The following is a 17,650-nucleotide window of genomic DNA, read 5'->3' as shown; positions in this document are numbered from 1 at the left end:
CTGCAGTACCCATCAATTTTCTCTGTCTCCACACCAGACTGAACTCCAAGAAAACAGTCTCTATTTCCCCAACTACTTAGCACAGCACTTGCCATTCAGTTGGGTTATTTTTTTTTTTAAGTTTATTTGTTTTTGAGAGAGAAAAGAGAGAGGCAGAAAGAGGGAGAAACAGAGGATCCAAAGCAGGCTCTGAGCTGTGAGCAGAGCCTGATGCGGGGCTCAAACTCCCCAACTGCAAGATCATGACCTGAGCCAAAGTCGGAAGTTTAACCAACTGAGCCACTCAGGTGTCACTCAGCTGGTTCGTGATAGACATTTAAGAACAAGCTTTCGGGGCGCCTGGGTGGCTCAGACGGTTGAGCATCCAACTTTGGCTCAGGTCATGATCTCACAGTTCGTGAGTTCGAGTCCCGTGTCGGGCTCTGTACTGACAACTCAGAGCCTGGAACCTGCTTTGGATTCCGTGACTTCGTCTCTCTCTTCTCCTACCCTGCTTGTGCCCTGTGTGTGTGTGTGTCTCTCTCTCAAAAATAAACATTAAAAAAATTTTTTTAATAAAAATTAAAAAAAAAAAAAAAAGAATCAACTCTTGGTTTCATTGATTTAAAAAAACAAAACAAAACAAAAGACCAAGCTTTCATCATTTACCATGCTAATCATTTTTATTCTATGTCCTGAAATTTGACACTTAAAACTGGCCTGTACTTCTGTTGAGGGTATTACTGATGACTTCTTTGTTACATAAAGTCCTGGTTTCTTATCATATTCCACTTATGTTTCCATGTTATATGAATCTTACAAATTAATCAACTTTTATAGTCCCATATGGAAAGTTACACATCGGCTTACCTATTTTTCAACGTTACAGAACACGCTTAAGCACGTATAATTCTTTAATGTACAATTTTAAGTAACTACAGTTAACGTTTTATTTATTTTAAAATACTTACGATACTATACGCCCCTCCCCGGTGGCATTTTCTCTCTTCTTTCTGCAGGTACTGTCTTGATTCCCATGCATGTCTTTCTAGCTTAACTATGTGTTGTCTAGCGTTTTTAGAAGGCACTCGCAAGCAAAGCGAATGAGCCAGGTCACAGTCAAGTTACCACCCGGGGTCTCCCACACCCTCAGCAACGTCACAGGGCTGCCAAGGCTCCACTGCATCATGATGTTGCATTCTCTGATGACCTGGAGAAACTGGCTCTTAAGACTGCTTCCCACGTGTAATTCCCCACAATGTGAAATTAATATTTAGTCTCGTTGTATTCCTAAACATATTTAAGAAACAGAACAACGAATCAAATTTCGCACCCCAAAGAAGGCTTGCTGCCAATCCCTGAAAGAAGTAAATTCAGTAATAAGACCAAGAGACTTAAGAAGGTTTCCCAAATTCCTAATGGGTTTTTCACTGAACTATTACAACGTATTCTGAGCTAATCATTCGGACCAATGGCTTAGTCATGCTGTACCCCCCCCCCCAAAAAAAAAAAAAAAGCCTTAGAATTTAATGCAAAGAATCAAAGAACTGCCCTTTTACACACCAGTTTAAATGGCATATTTCAAATGTTCTCTTCTCACACTTTTTAAAAACATTTTTGCAGGTACTCCTTATTAAACGTGTAACATGTAAAATCTTAGTGTGTTTTTGAATGACAAAACAACAAGGAGCAACAATTCTATCACAAAATCACCCGGAGCTACAAACGTTACGTTATAAAACCATCCAACCCACCAGGCACCAATTTTACTTCCTTCATGTTTCATTTTAGTTTCTGTTTTGTTGTTGTTTTTTTTAAGGAAAGAGGCGCACCATATTTGACAACAGCGTAAGTATTCCAAGACCAGGGCCGCTGCAAGTTTCGCACAAGAGCAACGCCAGCCCAGGTGGAACACGGTGCAAGAAACAGACCCTGCACGCTTCCGACCCGCCCGGCAGCCCTTTGCCGGTGAGCATGACAGGCGCGTCCGCCCAGGGCGGTGCCGCCGGAGAGGGCGGGGGCCGGAAGGAAGAGGGAGGATTCGGACAAAGCCAGCCGGGCCGGCCGCCCCTCCCCGCGCGCCGCGTTCCCGGGGGCGGCCGTATCCCCCTGTCGCGCGGCTCCGGGGTCCGCAGCTGTTCCCCGGGGCCGCCGCCCCCGCCCGCCCGCCAGCCCGCAGCCCGGGCCGGGGATGAGCACAGGGGGACGTACACGGGGAGGGGCCGGGACCTGCACTGGAGACCGAGATGGGGAAGGGGCTGTGGCCGGGGATGAAGTCTCGGCGGGGGCGGGCACGGGACGTGGATGAAGACCCAGGGCCGCGGCGCCGAGAAGGGGCCGGGCACGGACAAGTGGACGGGGATGAGGATCCGGGCGGGGCTGGGCCCGGGAAGAGGAGCCGAAGGGGATGTGGATGAGGGCGTGGGACTGAGGACCGCGGTCCGGGGAGGGGACATGGGTGAGGAGGGGGGTGCGGCCGGGCTGCGGACCTGAAGGGGACCGCGGACTCACCGTGCTGCTCCCGCGGGGCCGCGCGCTCGCGCTGTCAGCACCGGGAGGTCGCGGGGCGCGTGCGCGGAGCAGGAATGCGCGGGGCCCTCCGCCTCGGCTGCCTCAGGAGCGGCGCCGCGGTCACGAGCGAGGGGCGCTGGCGCGGCCGCCCCGCAGCATCCTCGGCCGCCCGCGAGCGCTGTCTCCCGCGGCTCCTCCCCGTAGCCGCCGCCCTGCGCCCGCCGGCTCCAGCTCTGCTCCGGCTCCGCCGCTCCCGCCGCCGAAAATGGCGTCTCGACGTCCCTCCCCCGACTCGGCGCTCCCGCCCCACAATGCTGCGCGCCGCCCGTGACGTCACTCGCCCGCTGCCGGGGGGCGGGGCGAGGCGAGGCGAGGCGCTGCCTGGGAAACTGAGGCCCGCGCGCGGCCGGGGTCCCGGCCCACGCGCTAGAGGAGGGCGCTGGGGCGCTGCGCCACCGCCCGAGACCTCTGCGCGCCCGACGGCTGCCCCAGCCTGCGCCCCGGCCCTGCCCTCCTGCTCTCCCGTATCCGGAATGATGTTCACTGTGTGCCATGCCCCTTATTCACGCGTTTTATGTACGCGTTTCAATCGCTCTGGAACCCACAAGGAGGGGCCAAAGGAAGGGGTCCCCAAGCTCCTCCAAAGGATCCCGAGGAGCTAGGCTAAGCCACGAGGCCTCTCTTTCTTCTCCAGGGAAATCTAGTCTTTGGTTAACGTGCTGACCCTCCCCATCTTATTGTTCCTTCGCCCTAGTGTCGTCGGATCCTCAAGAATTAGAGCTCAAGCGGAGTTTCCAGGCGCTCCCCTCAGCCACAAAGGCCTCGCACAAATTGCACCTCTAGTGCCTGGCAAGGGCAGACGTGCCACCTCCTGCTGCTGCACCCCTCCCCCACCCCCCAACAGCAGCCTTCACCAGCCCACACCCCTGGCCGCAGTGCCACGACCTCCAGCCCCCGCCTGAAGGGCAGTACTTCCAGGTCAGAGAGCGCTCCTGGGCCTCATACTGCTGCATCGCCAGCTATGCAGGCCTGACTCAGCAGTCGGGCCCGGAGGACGCATGCTGATTCAGTGGGCAAGGCTCAGCTTTCTTTGCCTGCCACCAGCTTGGGAGAACCACCGCCACCCCCCCCCCACCACCACCAGATGCCTGCAGATGTCCCAAGTGCGGGGGCCCTGTGGCGGTATTAACCAGGAGGTGTTCCTACACAACACACTTGCTTTTGAACTGCTGTGCTCTAAAGATGTATCAGCCCAGCACCAGCAGCCCTTTTAACCCTGGAATTACACAGTCACTAGGGAAGTTAAGTGCTCCCAGGTTCTCACAGGGAGGTCCAATTACTTTAGTATCATATAAATGGAAAGATCAGCTTAAAAGGGGCGAGGGAGAGGCAGTGCGTCAAACCTTTCCACACTCCCTGAGTGATTTGGCCACACCGCTGTAACCAAAGTGCTCTCGAGAAAAGAGAAACAGAAGAGAGAAACAAACAGGCTGAGCGAAGCTCCTTTCTCTGTAAATCTGGGCTTAGTGATTGTTCGCTCCACTCACCCAGAAATCTGAGATGCTTAATGTCCTCTTCTAATGAGTGGCCAAGATCCTACCTCCTTAATATTGCTTTAGTCCCTCCCCTCTCCGTCCCCACTCCTGCCACTCTGTTGAGGCTTTATCATCGTGCTCTTTTATCCTTCGGACAGTTATCTGTTGAGCTGTGGTGATCCCACGGTAAGAGCCAAGGTGCGCTGGGAAACAGAATAGATAAGATACTTGCTCATGCTGATACAGTGCTATGCGGAGAAAAATAAGGTAATGACAAGGTGGTGGAGTGAACTCTGACACAGGCAAGTGAGCTGAGACCTAACTGACAGGAAGAAGCCAACTGAGCAAAAGGCAAAAGTCCTGAGGCAGGAATGAGTCCGGAGTGTTGGGGAAAGAGAGAAAAGGCCAATTCATCCACCACACCCACAGATCCCTGAATCTGATCCTGCCACTTCCTTCCTGGAAAGGCTTCAATGCACCCATCGCTCAGGGCGAGAAGCTGGAGCCCAGGCATTTGGGGCCATCCTCGCTCAGAGCCTCACGCTGAGACTTGTAATCCCCCACCCTCACTGAGCAGCCCTGGCCATTCTCAGCAGCTTTCAAATCCTTGCTTAAAAAAAAAAAAAAAAAAAAAAAAACCAACTTTGTTTGTTTATTTATTTATTGAAGCACGCGCGAGAGAGAACAAGCTGAGGAGGGTCAGAGAATCCAAAGGGGGCTTAGTGCTGACAGCAGAGAGCTAAATTCAGGGCTCAAACTCATGAACAGTGAGATCATGGCCTGAGCAGAAGTCGGACGCTTAACCCACTGAGCCACCCAGGCGGCCCCCTCTCAGTTGCTTTCGACCCTCTGATCCTCACAGCAGCTCCAAGAGAGGCACTGCTCTCCCCTTTTACTGCAGCTAAGGCCCTGCAGGCTCCCTGGCTTGCTTACTGATTCCCGGACAAGGATTAACTCAGCTTTAGGAATCAGAAGGGAGCAGCTCTGCCCTTCCTATGTGGGCACTAGCAGAGCTGAGGAGAGCCCTTGTGGTGGAAAAGCCTCAGCAAGGCTACCCAGGGGCACCACACCCATGATCTGTCCTTAACCACAAACCTAGAGGACCAGGGCCCTGGGAAGCACACACCTATCTGCACAAGGCTTGCTGGCCTCCAGCATCCCTGTGGCCACCAGCTTGCTGGGCTAGCCAGGGTCCCAGGACATTAGCCAGGGTCCCCGAGGGTGAGGCTGTGTTCAATGGGGGCAGCGGGGGACCTTTGGAGCAGCCTCTCTCCCTGCTCCCTTAAATGCTCTTCCATTCTGAACATAGGCAGCCTGTGTGGGTGAGCCACCTCCTCCTCCTCCTCTTTGCCTGTCTGTCTCCTGCTTTCCCCTAAGTAGATGCCTTGTGCTCTGCCTTCCTCTATTCCCGTCTCCTTCCCCACCTTCTCTAACCATTCGCTTCCCTGTTCTGAAACCTGAGAGATCAACAGGCAGCCTGGAGATCTATCTAAACAAAGGCTGGGGCTCGTGTAAAGACTTGGAGGCAACCTACAGGACCCAGATGAGCCAAGACTGAAGTCCCTTGGTCAAGGAAAAGAGAATGTGAGAATGGGGTGCCTGGCTGGCTCAGTCTGTCAAGCATCATGATCAGGTCATGATCTCACGATTTTCTAGGTCGAGCCCCGCATCTGGTTCTGTGCTGGAAGCACAAAGCCTGCTTGGGATTCTCTCTCTCCCTCTCTCTCTGCCCCTCCTTTGTATGTGCTCTGTCTCTCTCTCTCTCTCAAAATAAATAAATAAACATTTTTTAAAAAAAGCAAAAAAAGTAAGAGCGAAAACATCCAATGCCAACCTCCTGCAGATGGCCAGCACCTGGGAGTCAGAGAGAAATCAGGAACATACAGTCTGGTACTCGCTTCATTCCTGATACTTATTGAGAACTACTGGTGTCAGGTGTGAGGCTGGGTGATGGGAGAACAGACACCCCTACACTGGCAGACAGCCTGTGGAGCTGAGACAGAAGGTCCAGGTCAGGTTTCGAGCGGGGAAGCCCTATGTCCCTCAAGGGTCAGGGGGCTTCCTGGACGAGGGGCATTCATGTGGCAGGTGGTAAGAATAAAGCAGATAAGTCCAAGTGGTGGAACTGTAGGGAGAAAAAACAGTGCCCAACAGAGAACGCGCACGCGCGCGCGCGCCCACACACACACACACACACACACACACACACACACACAGTGATTTGTCTCCATTGGAGAATGGAGAGGGCTCCCATCTTTTTTCAAAAGCATTCGTCTTTTCACTATAACTGTCTGTGGATGTCTCCGTCCAGGAGCTGCCCTTTGCGGTAGATTTCCCTCGAGGGGTGTGCAGTCCCGGGGCCAGCCCCAGTCCATTAGTGTCTAAAGAGGAGAGGGAGGGAAGGGGCGGAAGGGAGGGAAGAGGAACCGGAAGCCTGCCTTTGGCGGCGTAGCGGCGCTGAGAAGCGATCCTGGGTCGTGGGTCCTCAGGTCAGGAGGGGGCGACCTGTCCGGGTCGTCCTGGCCAAAGACAGGCCCACGCACCCTCGGAGGGACAGGCAGGGAGGAGGGTAAGCACAGGCCGTGTGGCCTGTATCGCCCGCTTCGCGCCAGCCCCGCTGTGCTTCCTCCGCAACACCCCACGCAATCCCGCGGCCGCGCCTCCGCCCCACCCCAGCCTGGGCACCGCCCCCCGACCTGGGCGCCTCCCCCACGCCCCCTTCAGCCTGGGCGCCCCTCCTCAAGCCCCCTCCAGTGTGGGCGCCACCGCCTTGCCCCTCCAGCCTGGGCACTGCCCCCCCCCCACACCCCTGACCTGGGCGCTTCCGCCACGCCCCCTTCAGCCTGGGCGCCACCCCCCACATCCCTTCAGTTTGGACGCCACTGCCTTCCCCTCCCACCTGGGCACCGCCCCCCACGCCCCCTCCAGCCTGGGCACCGCCCCCCACGTCACCTCCAGCTACCGTCTGGTCTTAGAGAGGCTTCGGGACGGCGGCCTGGCATCTAGACCGACTATCCTGGATGGTCCAGCCCCTCCCACAGCCACGTGTGGGGCCCAGGATGTCTCCACGTGCAGACGTGATGCTCAAACACAGGCAGGAAGGGCAACTGAGTCTCTGCTGGAGAAAGCACCGCGGCCGTGTGTGGGTGCATACACACCACTCACCATTGAGCCCAAACGTGCCTCTGAGCCGGAGCCCTAACATTCCCAGACCCAGGAGACTATCCGACTACACACCCTCTCCATGAACTGCCAGATGTAGGAGATAAAGTGCTGGACCTCCCACAATATGTGGCCTGGAAGCCTGACCTGTTTTATGTGGCTGTCTACAAAGGGTAATGCCAGAAACCGGAGGAGGGGAGGGCAGCTGTTACTGAAACACTTGCAATGTCGTTTGATGGATAGGAAGATAGAAATAAACACTGGTGGGGGTGGGTGGGGTTGCAACTGGCTGGCTTGGCGGGCGGAGCACACGACCCTTGATCTCAGGCCCCACAGTTGGGTATAGAGATTGCTTAAAAATAAAATCTTGGGGCGCCTGGGTGTCTCAGTCGGTTAAGTGTCCAGCTCTTGATTTGGGCTCAGGTCATGATCTCGAGGTTCGTGGGATCAAGCCCTGTGACAGGCTCTGCACTGATAGCACAGAGCCTGCTTGGGATTCTCCATCCCCCCCCCCCCAAAATAAGTACACTTAAAAAAAAAACACAAAATCTTAGAAAGAGAGAAGAAGAAAAGAAAAAAAAGAAAGGAAAGGGAAGGAAAAGAAAAGAAAAGAGAAAAGAAAAGAAAAGAAAGCACTGGGGACCTGGAATTAGGCACATGTCATGGAAAACAAATTCTCCCTGGGAATCTGCCCATTTTATTATGAAAATACTCAAACATGCAGGAAAAAATGTACGGTGAAGACCACATACCCACCACCTGGATTGTACAATTAACATTTTGCTCTATTTATCTCCTGTCTCTCCATTTAACCAAACCTCTCTCTCCAGCCCCCTAGACACTGGCATGCATATCATTAATGGTGTTCGATATTTGTATTTTCAGGGGGAATTTACACAATGTGAAATGCACACGTCTGAAGGACACCATCTAGGCACTCCAATCAATGTTTATATGTGTAATGGAACCTCTATCAAGAAATGGAATGTTGACCCCACAAAATTCCCTCGTGCCCCTTCTCAGTCCCCCAAGCACTGTTCTGTTGCTTTGTTTCGTTTACTATAGTTCACTTTGGCTCTAGTGTGTTATATAAATAGAATCATACAGTATCTGCCTTTCGTGTCTGGCACCTTTCACCCAACTGGCAGTTTTTACACTCACCCAGGTTGATTGCCGCTCCCCTGTGGATGAGACCTTGGGCTGCCTCCACTCTGGTTGATAGGAATAAAGCTGACCTGAGCTCTCTTGCACGTCTCTGGGAAACGCGGACTTTTCTTTTCTCTTGGGTGAATACCCAAGAATGGAACTGCTAGGCTATAGGGTAGGTGTATGTTTAGCTTCATCAGAACCTTGTAGACCTTCTTCCTAAGCAGTTGACCACTTTCTGCCCCAGCGGCAATGGAGAAGCACTCACGCATGGCAACTGCTGTACAGACATCCTTGAGACGGTCTGCCGCGAGGGACGGTCAATGCCTCCGCTCACTAGGCTCCCAAGCCAGCAGGAGTGGGAGAGGCGTGGAGAGGCGACGCTCAGCCACACCTACACCCGTAGGGGCACCACACCTGGATTGCAGAGGGGCCTTGGGAGGCAGCAAGGGACATAGTTCCTCAGTGGCAGCCCGGCCCCCAAGGCGCAAAGTTCCTTCATAAGACATCCTGTAAACCAAGGATTCTGCTGTTAAAAAAGTGATTTAAAATGTTGGCCTATGTGCTCCAAATATGCAGCAAGAGATGTGGTGGAGACCGGGGAGGACGCACGGCCACCATCTTTGGAGAAAAGACGGCCCTCCAGCAGGGACGGCTCAAATCTGACGCTCCTGTGGCAGGTTCCACTTCCCAGAAATGGTCACACCAGCCAGTATCTCCCACACCACACATTCTCCTTACAGTGAGATTTTGACACGCCTCCCGCGAAGAGCTGCAGTCTTTGTCCCCTTCCTTTGAATCTGGGTGAGCCTGTGACACAGTGGAAGTGACACTATGTGACTTCAGAAGACAGGTCTTAAAAGGTGGTATTGCCTCCCCCTGGCTCTCTTGGGAAGCTCACTGTTGGAACCCAGCTGCCGTGCTGCTGGGGGAAGCCCAAGCAGCCACATGGGGAGGCCACACAGACAGCACTTGTGCAGATGCCCCCGCTGACAGCCAGTGTCACTGTCACACGTGAGTGAAAATGTCTCCTGTGAGATGAGCCATCCTTGATGTGCCCAATCCAAACCCCTGACCACACAGTCTATGTGCCTAACAGAATGGTTGAGATCTGCCGTGAAGTTTTGGGGTCGTTTGTTACACAGCACCAGTAACTGTTACATCTTGGGACGTTTTCTCGGGTCCCCAAGCACGATCCGTTCCTCTGATCACTCACGGGCCTTCATGAGCTGGCACCCGGGGGTGGAGGGGCATAGGTTAGGAACGCACCCTCCACACCATTGCCAAAAGCGAGCAGCACCCGCCCCCCAGCTGCTGAGGTGAGGCTGATCTTTGTGGCTCCCGGTGTGATGCACAGCACGGTGGCAGGCACAGACAGTGTGAAAGGAAGGAGTGGGGAAAGAGGACGGAACGGAATTGGGTCCCATGAGGAGCCACACTCAGCTGGAATCAGGAGACTGGGCCCCAGCCCCAGGCTCCTCCTTGGTGTAATCTCAGCCTTTTCCCCATAAAGTGGGGGTCATCAGCCTGTCCATCTGCCTCCCAGGAACATCATGAAGGGATGGCGGATGGGAGCCGGTCCTGTGTTCCACCCCAATCCCTGGGGGGCAGCTGTGCCAATGGCCAAAACTTGGGGGTGCCTTCTTCACGGACTGTGTTGTGTCCCCTCCCCTCCCTGCACCTATCTGCCTCCTCCAGGCAGCCCCCCAGTACTTCTCTCTCCTGGGGGCCCTGCCAGCCTCAGCTCTGTACTCTTCACAGAAGGGCACCCCCGGGAGGGGGTCACCAAGCCTTTCCAGGTGCGATTCTCTTGGTGATCAGGCTCTTCACAGGCCCTGCTTCTGCAGAACTCTGGAGCCCAGGGACCCACATTATGTTAGCCACCCCCTTTCCACCTCGATGGCTGTGATTCCAGAAGGGGGTGTAGTTGCTCAAGGACACAGATATGGGGCTCCTCGGACAGGCAGATGGAGAGCTCCTTCCAGCTTTTGGATAAAAATAGCCACGCAGGTGCCAAGTCTGTCCCAGAATCAGCACAGGCTGCTCCTGTTTGGAGACAGTCCCCTCTAAGAGCAGGACACTGTTTGGGGACTTTAACCCCCGGATGCCTGACAGCAGCTGCCCACAGGCTCCGAGGTGCTCCCGCTACCGAACGTAGCCTCCTGCCTGCTCTCCATGGTCCCCAGCCTCATCCAGCAGGACCGGGCTCGCCTCACAGCGGCCGAGCGCTCTGGGGCACAGACCCCACCTGAATCCCCCTGGAAGTTCCTGCTGCCCCTCCCCAGGACCTAGTTCAGGCTCTTAATAAATGGAGCTAAGCTGAATGAATAAATGAGCGAACAAGCAAACGAACGAACGAGGAAACATTCAACACCCCAGATGCCGGCTTTCACACATCCCAGGTGGAAATCCTGGTCTTCATTTGCCTCACCCCTCCCCAGTGCCACCTGTGGGTGGCCTTGAACTTCTGGATGCTGCCATGGGGGTGGGGGGGCTCCGCGTCTTGCGGCTTTCTTACTTCTGCCTCTAGTTGGCATATAATCGAGCCTCAGCCCGGCTCCCCTTGTAGGAGAAGTTGCTGCAGTGGTCCAGACATCACATCTTTGCACCTCACCACCCGGGAGGAGAGAGACCCTCACCTCCCGCCCATCAATAAATGCCCCAGGCGACAAGCCCACCGGACCCCCGCCTGCCCAGAACACCCTGCACTGCTTGGCTTACCTGATGGGGGGTTCCCCGGGGATCGGGGATGGGGGTGGGGGCTGGGGGCAGCCAGTCCTCCGTACAGGCGGCTCTGGCTCTCTGAGCTCACACCCCCGGGGGCTGGTGCAGGGGGGCCCCTCCAAGCTCAGACTGTCCACACCAACACCGGTCTGGCTCACCCAGTCGGGTTGGTAAGCCTCCCTGGGGCTCGTGTCCACCACCCTCTGAGCCGGCTTCCTTCTTTCCCCTCCCCAGCTCCCGGCTGCCCTTCACACCTGTCTACATAGGAAGTGCGATTACGAACATTGTTTGCGCTGGTTTCTTCTCTTAGTAGATGTCCTGGTCCCCATATGATCTGCTGCATTCACAGTCACGTTTGGGAGAACAGGCTCACCTATTCCCACCAGAATTGCCTCTGCGTTGGCCCAGCCTGGGCCACACGACTCCAGAAATGCTCAGGAGAAAGGAGATCTCGGGACTGGAAGCCAGCCAAAGACGGGCTTAGAGGGCCACCCTAGGAGCAGTAGAGTCCCAGCCCGCCCAGACAGCCACTGCACCCGTCTCCGTGCGGAGGCAAAGGCCAGGCCTGAAGGGACCCAGGCTGCCCACCCCAGGAAAGGCTCTCAGGCCTGCGTGCGCTCAGTGCCCTGGGATGAAGTCTGCCAGGCTCTGCTCAGCTCTGCGGAGAAGGGAGGACGAGGCAGACGCTGAGTAAGGAAATGCACAGATGCATCTATCATCACAATGGGAGAAAGAGGGAGACGTCCCAGCCTTCAGAGCGTCTGGGGTGAGCCTGTCTTGGCCGTGCCGGGTGTGTCCGTCTGAGCTGTGTCTGGGCCCCAATCGGCACCCCGCATCCGTGATCCCTGTCTGCACAGAAACTCAGTACCAAGCGTGTCCCCCGGGTCCACACCCACGTTCCGTGAGCACCTGCCAGGGCAGGGAGCGCCATCCCACTTTACACATGGAGAAACTGAGGCCAAGAGAGGGGAGACTGGAGGCAAGTCTGACTCACATCCAGTCACTGCACCAAAGTCAAGCGCCCACTTTGATGCTTCAGTAAGACGAAAGCTCGTACCCGGGTTCTCGGCTCCGGAGACGCCACTCGGGAGGAGACTTTCAGCAGGGCCTCTGGAAATTTTTATTTATTGATTCATTCGAGAAGCTGCTGATCCATCAGACACAAATCTCATTCCCCTCTCCCAGGACTGCACATCCACTCAACCTCATTCCAAAATGCTCCATTCCTCCTGCCGCTGTCATTAGCACGAAGTCTGGAGCCTGCCACAGTATGTTCGCTGGGGCTGCTGTGGCCACAAACGAGGTGGGGGCAGGGGGTACCAAACAACAGAAGTAGATTCTCTTACAGTTCTGGAGGCCAGAAGTCAGACGCCGAGGTGTGGGCAGGGCTGGTTCCCCCTGGGGCTCCGAGGGAGGGGTGTGCAGGCCCCTGGCCAGACCCCAATAGTGGCTCGAGCCCCCGGGCTTGAAGACGCACCGGCCCGGCCTCTCTCATGGTCACATGGCCTTCCCTTTTGTGTGCCTGTGTCACAAATCTCCTTCTCCTTTCTTGGATGTAGGGGCCTCTCCTAAACCCACGGTGATCTCACCCTGATAACCTTAATTACATCTGCAAAGTCCCTGTTTCCAAACAGGGGCACAGTCCTGGGTACAAGGGGTTAGGACAGGGACACATCTTCTGGGAGCACTCACTATGGTCAGCCCGTCTCCCGGAGGCAGACTGCTGATGCCCCATTTTACAGATGAGGCAAAGGAAGTGCGGAAGGGTTAAACACCGTTCTGTTCTCAGTGTGGATGCATCCTGGAGCCTGTGAGAGGGGAGGGGGAAGGAGGCGGACTGTCCTGGCCTCGTCCTGGCAGGTGCTGTTTTGGGGGTAGACAACACGAGCCAGATGCATCACCTGCTCCCGGAAGGTGAGCCCAGGGCCATGTTTCTCGTGCTGGCGAGGCCCGTGGAGTCGTCAGACTCGTAAGAGAAACAGGGAGCAGAATGGTGGGTGCCAGGGCCTGGGGTGGGGGACTTCCTCAGAAAATGTTCACTGACCCAACCTCCTGAACAAGCAAATGAGCTCACCCGCCAAGGCCCAGCTGGAACGTCACCCCTCTGTAAGGCCGAGCCCATCCCAGCAGTACAGCCTGGTCTCCGTGATGGCTCTCTGCACTGGTCACACTCACCCAGCCCTCCCTTGGACCACGGCGACCTCTGTGGCCCATGATCGCTGCAGCAGCACCGGCCAGTGGGAAACCAATGCGAGCTGCAGTGCGATTTAAAATGGTCCAGTCGCCACAGTAAAGATAAGGTAAAGATAAGCAAGTGAAGTTAACTTTAGTAATATATATACACATATTGTTGCTGTTTCTTCAGCAAGTTTTATTTATTTTTAAATGCTTATTTAAACTGCGCCTGGGTGGCTCAGTCAGTTGAGCGTCCAACTCTTGACTTTGGCTCAGGTCATGATCTCATGGTTCATGGGATTAAGCCCCACATTGGGCTCTGCACTGACAGCACAGAGCCTGCTTGGGATTCTTGCTCTCCCTTTCTGCCCCTCCGTCTCCTCCCCTCCAAATAAATGGATAAACATTTATTTATTTATTTAAATCTTTTATTTTAGAGAGAGCGAGTGGGGGGGGGCAGAGGGAGAGAGAGAGAATCTTAAGCAAGCTCCGTCCTCAGTGAAGAGCTTCAAGGGAGGCTGGATCCCATGACCCTGAGATCATGACCTGAGCCAAAATCAAGAGTCAGGAGGGGCGCCTGGGTGGCTCAGTCGGTTAAGCGGCCAACTTCAGCTCAGGTCATGATCTCGCGGTCCGTGAGTTCGAGCCCCGCGTCGGGCTCTGTGCTGACAGCTCAGAGCCTGGAGCCTGTTTCGGATTCTGTGTCTCCCTCTCTCTGACCCTCCCCTGTTCATGCTCTGTCTCTTTCTGTCTCAAAGATAAATAAATGTTAAAAAAAAAAATTAAAAAAAAAAAAAAGAGTCAGATGCTCAACCAACTGAGCCACCCAGGGGCCCCAGAAATTGTTTTTTTTTTTTTTTTTAAGTAAGATCCATGCCCAACGTGGGGCTCGATATCCAGAGTCATATGCTCCACCGACTGAGCCAGCTGGAACTGCAGCTGGTGGCGGGGGGGGGGGGCTGGCCAGAGGCCCTGTGCTCTGTGGAGACACCCCCCAGGGCCCCTCGAGGTATTCTAAGGGCGCCCCAAATCCCTGTAAGGGAAGCTCTGGGAGCCATGTCTGGCAGACCGCAACACTCGCTTCCTGTTAGCGTTATTTGGTAAAAGGGCCGGGGCCCACAACCGCACTCGCTCAGCACATCTACTGGCCCAGGTCCACTGTGCAGGCGGTGAGACGAGGCAGGGGTGGGGGCGGGGAAGACGGAGATAAAGACAGACACAACTGCCCCTCTGGAGGCCGCGTCCTCCGGGCCGGACCTCTCCAACGGATGGCGAGATTCTGGGGTTTTCAGCCACACGCAGCAGGACCCTGTGCTGACGGGAGGTCCCACTTTCTTTCTTTTTTCTTTTTTAAATGTTTGTTTATTTTGAGAGAGGGCACGAGTGGAGGAGGGGCAGAGGGAGAGGGAGAGAGAATCTCAAGCGGACTCTGCACTGTCAACGCAGAGTCCGATGCGGGGCTCGATCCCACGAACCGTGAGACCACAACCTGAGCCCAGATGAAGAGTCGACGCTGAACCCACTGAGCCACCCAGGCGCCCCGTGAGGAGGTCCCACCTGCCGTCTGGAAGGACGGACTCCGGCCACGGAGCAGGAGCTGGGGCTGTAGGGGTGGCTCTGAGAGGCGTCCCCGCCGGGGTGGACGTCCCCAGCAGCACAGCCAGGCCTGGGAGGTGCTGAGGACATGCCGGGGTGCTGGTTTCTCTCTAAAACAAAAATCTTGTCCGCCCACTGGTTCTTCTGGCAAATGGCCTACCTAACCTTCCACGAGCCAGTGCCACTGCCTATAGCTCTGGCTGTGCATTCATCTCCAGTCTGCACCAAACCGTGGGTCTGTTTTGACGGCAAACTCATCTCTGGGTGCGTGTGTGCAGGGGCTGGGGGAGCACATATAACCCCAGATACCTGGACAGAAACCACCCCTGGAAATCTGCCGACCTCATCCCTCCATCTCGTCCCCTCCTCCAGGGGCTCTTCCTGTACTTTTCCACCCTCGGACTGACTGAGGACAAAGCAGACGATCATCGCTGCGAATCAATAGCCAGTGGCTACAAATGCAGCTTGAAGCAGCCCGCACATTTTTGGAAGATTGATCAATTCGTTTTCAATGGCATGAAAGGAAAGAAATTACTTTCCTGGAAGACCAGTGGGGTGAGCAGGACGTCTGAGAAGGGGTGCTGTCCGGCAAGGAGGATGGCGGTCCCCACCATGGGCACAGGACACTGGGGTCACGAGACAGGTGGGTGGCCCAACAGGGCTCCCTCCTCCACTGCTCCTCTATTCCCAGTGCCTCGAGCAGGGCCTGGCACGCAGTGGGTCGAATCGATGTGGCAGGAACGACCCCGCTGTCCTCACAGAACCCCAGACGGAATGCCATCACGTGCCCTTTGCTGCGAGGGCGCAGCACGCGTGAACTTTGAGGATCCCCAGTTCCAGGGGCACCTGGCAGGCTCAGTCAGTAGGGCATGCAACTCTTGATCTCAGGGTCATGAGTTCAAGCCCCACATCGGGCACAGAGCTTTCTTAAAAAAAAAAAAAAAAAAAAAAAAAAAAAAGAATAAGAAGAATAAAAATAAAGGAACAAATACCGCATGATTTCATTCACATGCAGTCCCTAGTGTATTCCAACTCACACAGACAGAAAGGAGAAGACTGGCTGCCAGGGGCTGGAAACGGGGATGAGAGTTAGTGTTTAATGGGGACAGAGCTTCCGGCTGGGGAGAGGAAAGAGTGTTGGAGACAGAGGGTGGTGATAGGAGCGCGACAGTGGGAATGTGCCTCATGCCGTGGGGCCGCACTGCTGAGGGGGCATCCCGCGGGACAGCAGCAGCCTGGCAGGCTCGGCTAGGCGGAGAGGGAAATGTGGCTGTGACACAAACCCCCAGCCCCCACTGGGACCCCTATCACATGGGCTTTGTGAGCAAGAACCCCCAGCCTCCCCTTTGGGGAAACTGACTCTCCATAAAGAGCAGCAGTCTACGCCCTCCTGCACAGTTTTAATTTGCTAACCAGAGACCTTTGTTAAGTGTCAGAACATGGCTAATCGTGTTTTACTTTTGTTTTTAAAAACGGAACAAAGGGACGCCTGGGTGGCTCAGTCGGTCTGACTCTTGATTTTGGCTCAGGTCATGATCTCAGGGTTTGTGGGATCGAGCCCTGAGTTGGGCTCTGTGCTGACAGCAGGGAGTTGGCTTGAGATTCTCTCTCCCGCCCCCCTTCTGCCCCTCCCCTGCTCACGTGCTCTCTCTCTCTCTCTCTCTCTCTTAAAAGTAAAATACATAAATAAAAATAAAAATAAAATTTAAAAACAGAAAAAAGCAGGGATGCCTGGCTAGCTCAGTCAGTGGGGCATGCAACTCTTTTTGTTGATGTTGTCGTTTTAGTTTATTTTGAGAGTGTTGTGTATGTGCACGAGCAGGGGAGGGGCAGAAGAGAGACAGAGAGAGAGAATCCCAAGTAGGCTCTGTGCTGTCAGTGTGGAGCCCAACTTGGGGCTTGAACCCACAAACCATGAGATCACGACCTGAGCTGAAACGGGCTCAGGAGAGCCCTCTCTTACCCTGATACTCTGTGGACAGTTCCTGAAGATCCCTTGCGTGTTGACAGCTATGGGACATGCAGGGAACCAAAGGGAACCAAAGGCATTTCCTACTTAGACTCTGGACTGGGGGGTTCCCAACCCAGCGGGAGTTGGCTTTCCGCCTTCCCCCGCAGAGGCCCCGCGGTGCCCAGGAGCTGGCTCAAGGACACCCTTACTAGTCACTGCGAGTTGAGCAAGCACTTGTGAGAGGCCAGATGCACGCCGAACCCACCCGGCCACCGCGGCCAGGGTGCCAGGTGTGTATCCTCCCAGCCAAGGGAGCGGAGGCCGAGGGACGGGCCGCAAGGCAGACAAGCCAGCTCCGGAGGGCTACTCCAGTGCTATTATGTCGTAAGGACACCTGGCTGTCCCTCCCAGAGGCGGACTTCCCCAATATATTAGGACTGAAGCAAGACAAGGAACGACACCGTGATCAGACTTCCTGTTGTCACTGAGCCCTGAGGCCCTTGCATTTCTGATGGCTACACCTGGATCTGCTTTTCTTGGATAAACACAAGCAACGAAAAGACCAATGTTGGGGCATCTGCCGGCTTAGTCGGTAGGTCTAAGGTTTTAAGCTCTTGGGGTCTTAAGTTCAAGCCCCACTTTACGTGTAGACATTACTTAAAAATCAAATCTTTGGGGCGCCTGGGTGGCGCAGTCGGTGAAGCGTCCGACTTCAGCCAGGTCACGATCTCGCGGTCCGTGAGTTCGAGCCCCGCGTCGGGCTCTGGGCTGATGGCTCAGAGCCTGGAGCCTGTTTCCGATTCTGTGTCTCCCTCTCTCTCTGCCCCTCCCCCGTTCATGCTCTGTCTCTCTCTGTCCCAAAAATAAATAA

General features: G+C 55.2%; 2 protein-coding genes and 1 long non-coding RNA gene across 21 annotated transcripts in view; 1 reads left to right on the top strand and 2 right to left on the bottom strand.

Annotated features, from left to right (window-relative positions):
- KLC1 (kinesin light chain 1) overlaps positions 1 to 2,804 on the bottom strand; it is a 68,459-nt gene extending 65,655 nt beyond the window's left edge. For all 18 annotated transcript variants that reach the window (XR_006704219.1, XR_006704222.1, XR_006704221.1 and 15 more), the window contains exon 1: positions 2,491 to 2,804. The gene's annotated coding sequence lies outside the window, so the exon portion shown is untranslated. The remainder of the gene's footprint in view (positions 1 to 2,490) is intronic.
- A 4,237-nt stretch (positions 2,805 to 7,041) lies between these two features.
- LOC123582127 lies at positions 7,042 to 8,441 on the top strand. Its single transcript, XR_006704218.1, has 2 exons — positions 7,042 to 7,360; positions 8,073 to 8,441. It is a non-coding gene; the product is annotated as an uncharacterized LOC123582127 (long non-coding RNA).
- Positions 7,962 to 17,650, bottom strand: part of LOC123582125 (cytochrome c oxidase assembly factor 8) — a 45,985-nt gene continuing 36,296 nt past the window's right edge. Inside the window, exon 5 of one of the 2 annotated variants that reach the window (XM_045448372.1) lies at positions 7,962 to 7,989. In XM_045448372.1, the coding sequence (XP_045304328.1) occupies positions 7,977 to 7,989 (13 nt within the window). In that variant the 3' untranslated portion in view covers positions 7,962 to 7,976. Of the gene's footprint in view, positions 7,990 to 15,281; positions 15,755 to 17,650 lie in introns of those variants that run through there. The other variant, XM_045448371.1, reaches the window with a different exon arrangement.

Source organism: Leopardus geoffroyi, chromosome B3, assembly GCF_018350155.1.
Source record: "Leopardus geoffroyi isolate Oge1 chromosome B3, O.geoffroyi_Oge1_pat1.0, whole genome shotgun sequence".
NCBI lineage: Eukaryota > Metazoa > Chordata > Mammalia > Carnivora > Felidae > Leopardus > Leopardus geoffroyi.
Note: the sequence above shows the minus strand (reverse complement) of the source record. Positions and strands in the feature narration are given on the sequence as shown.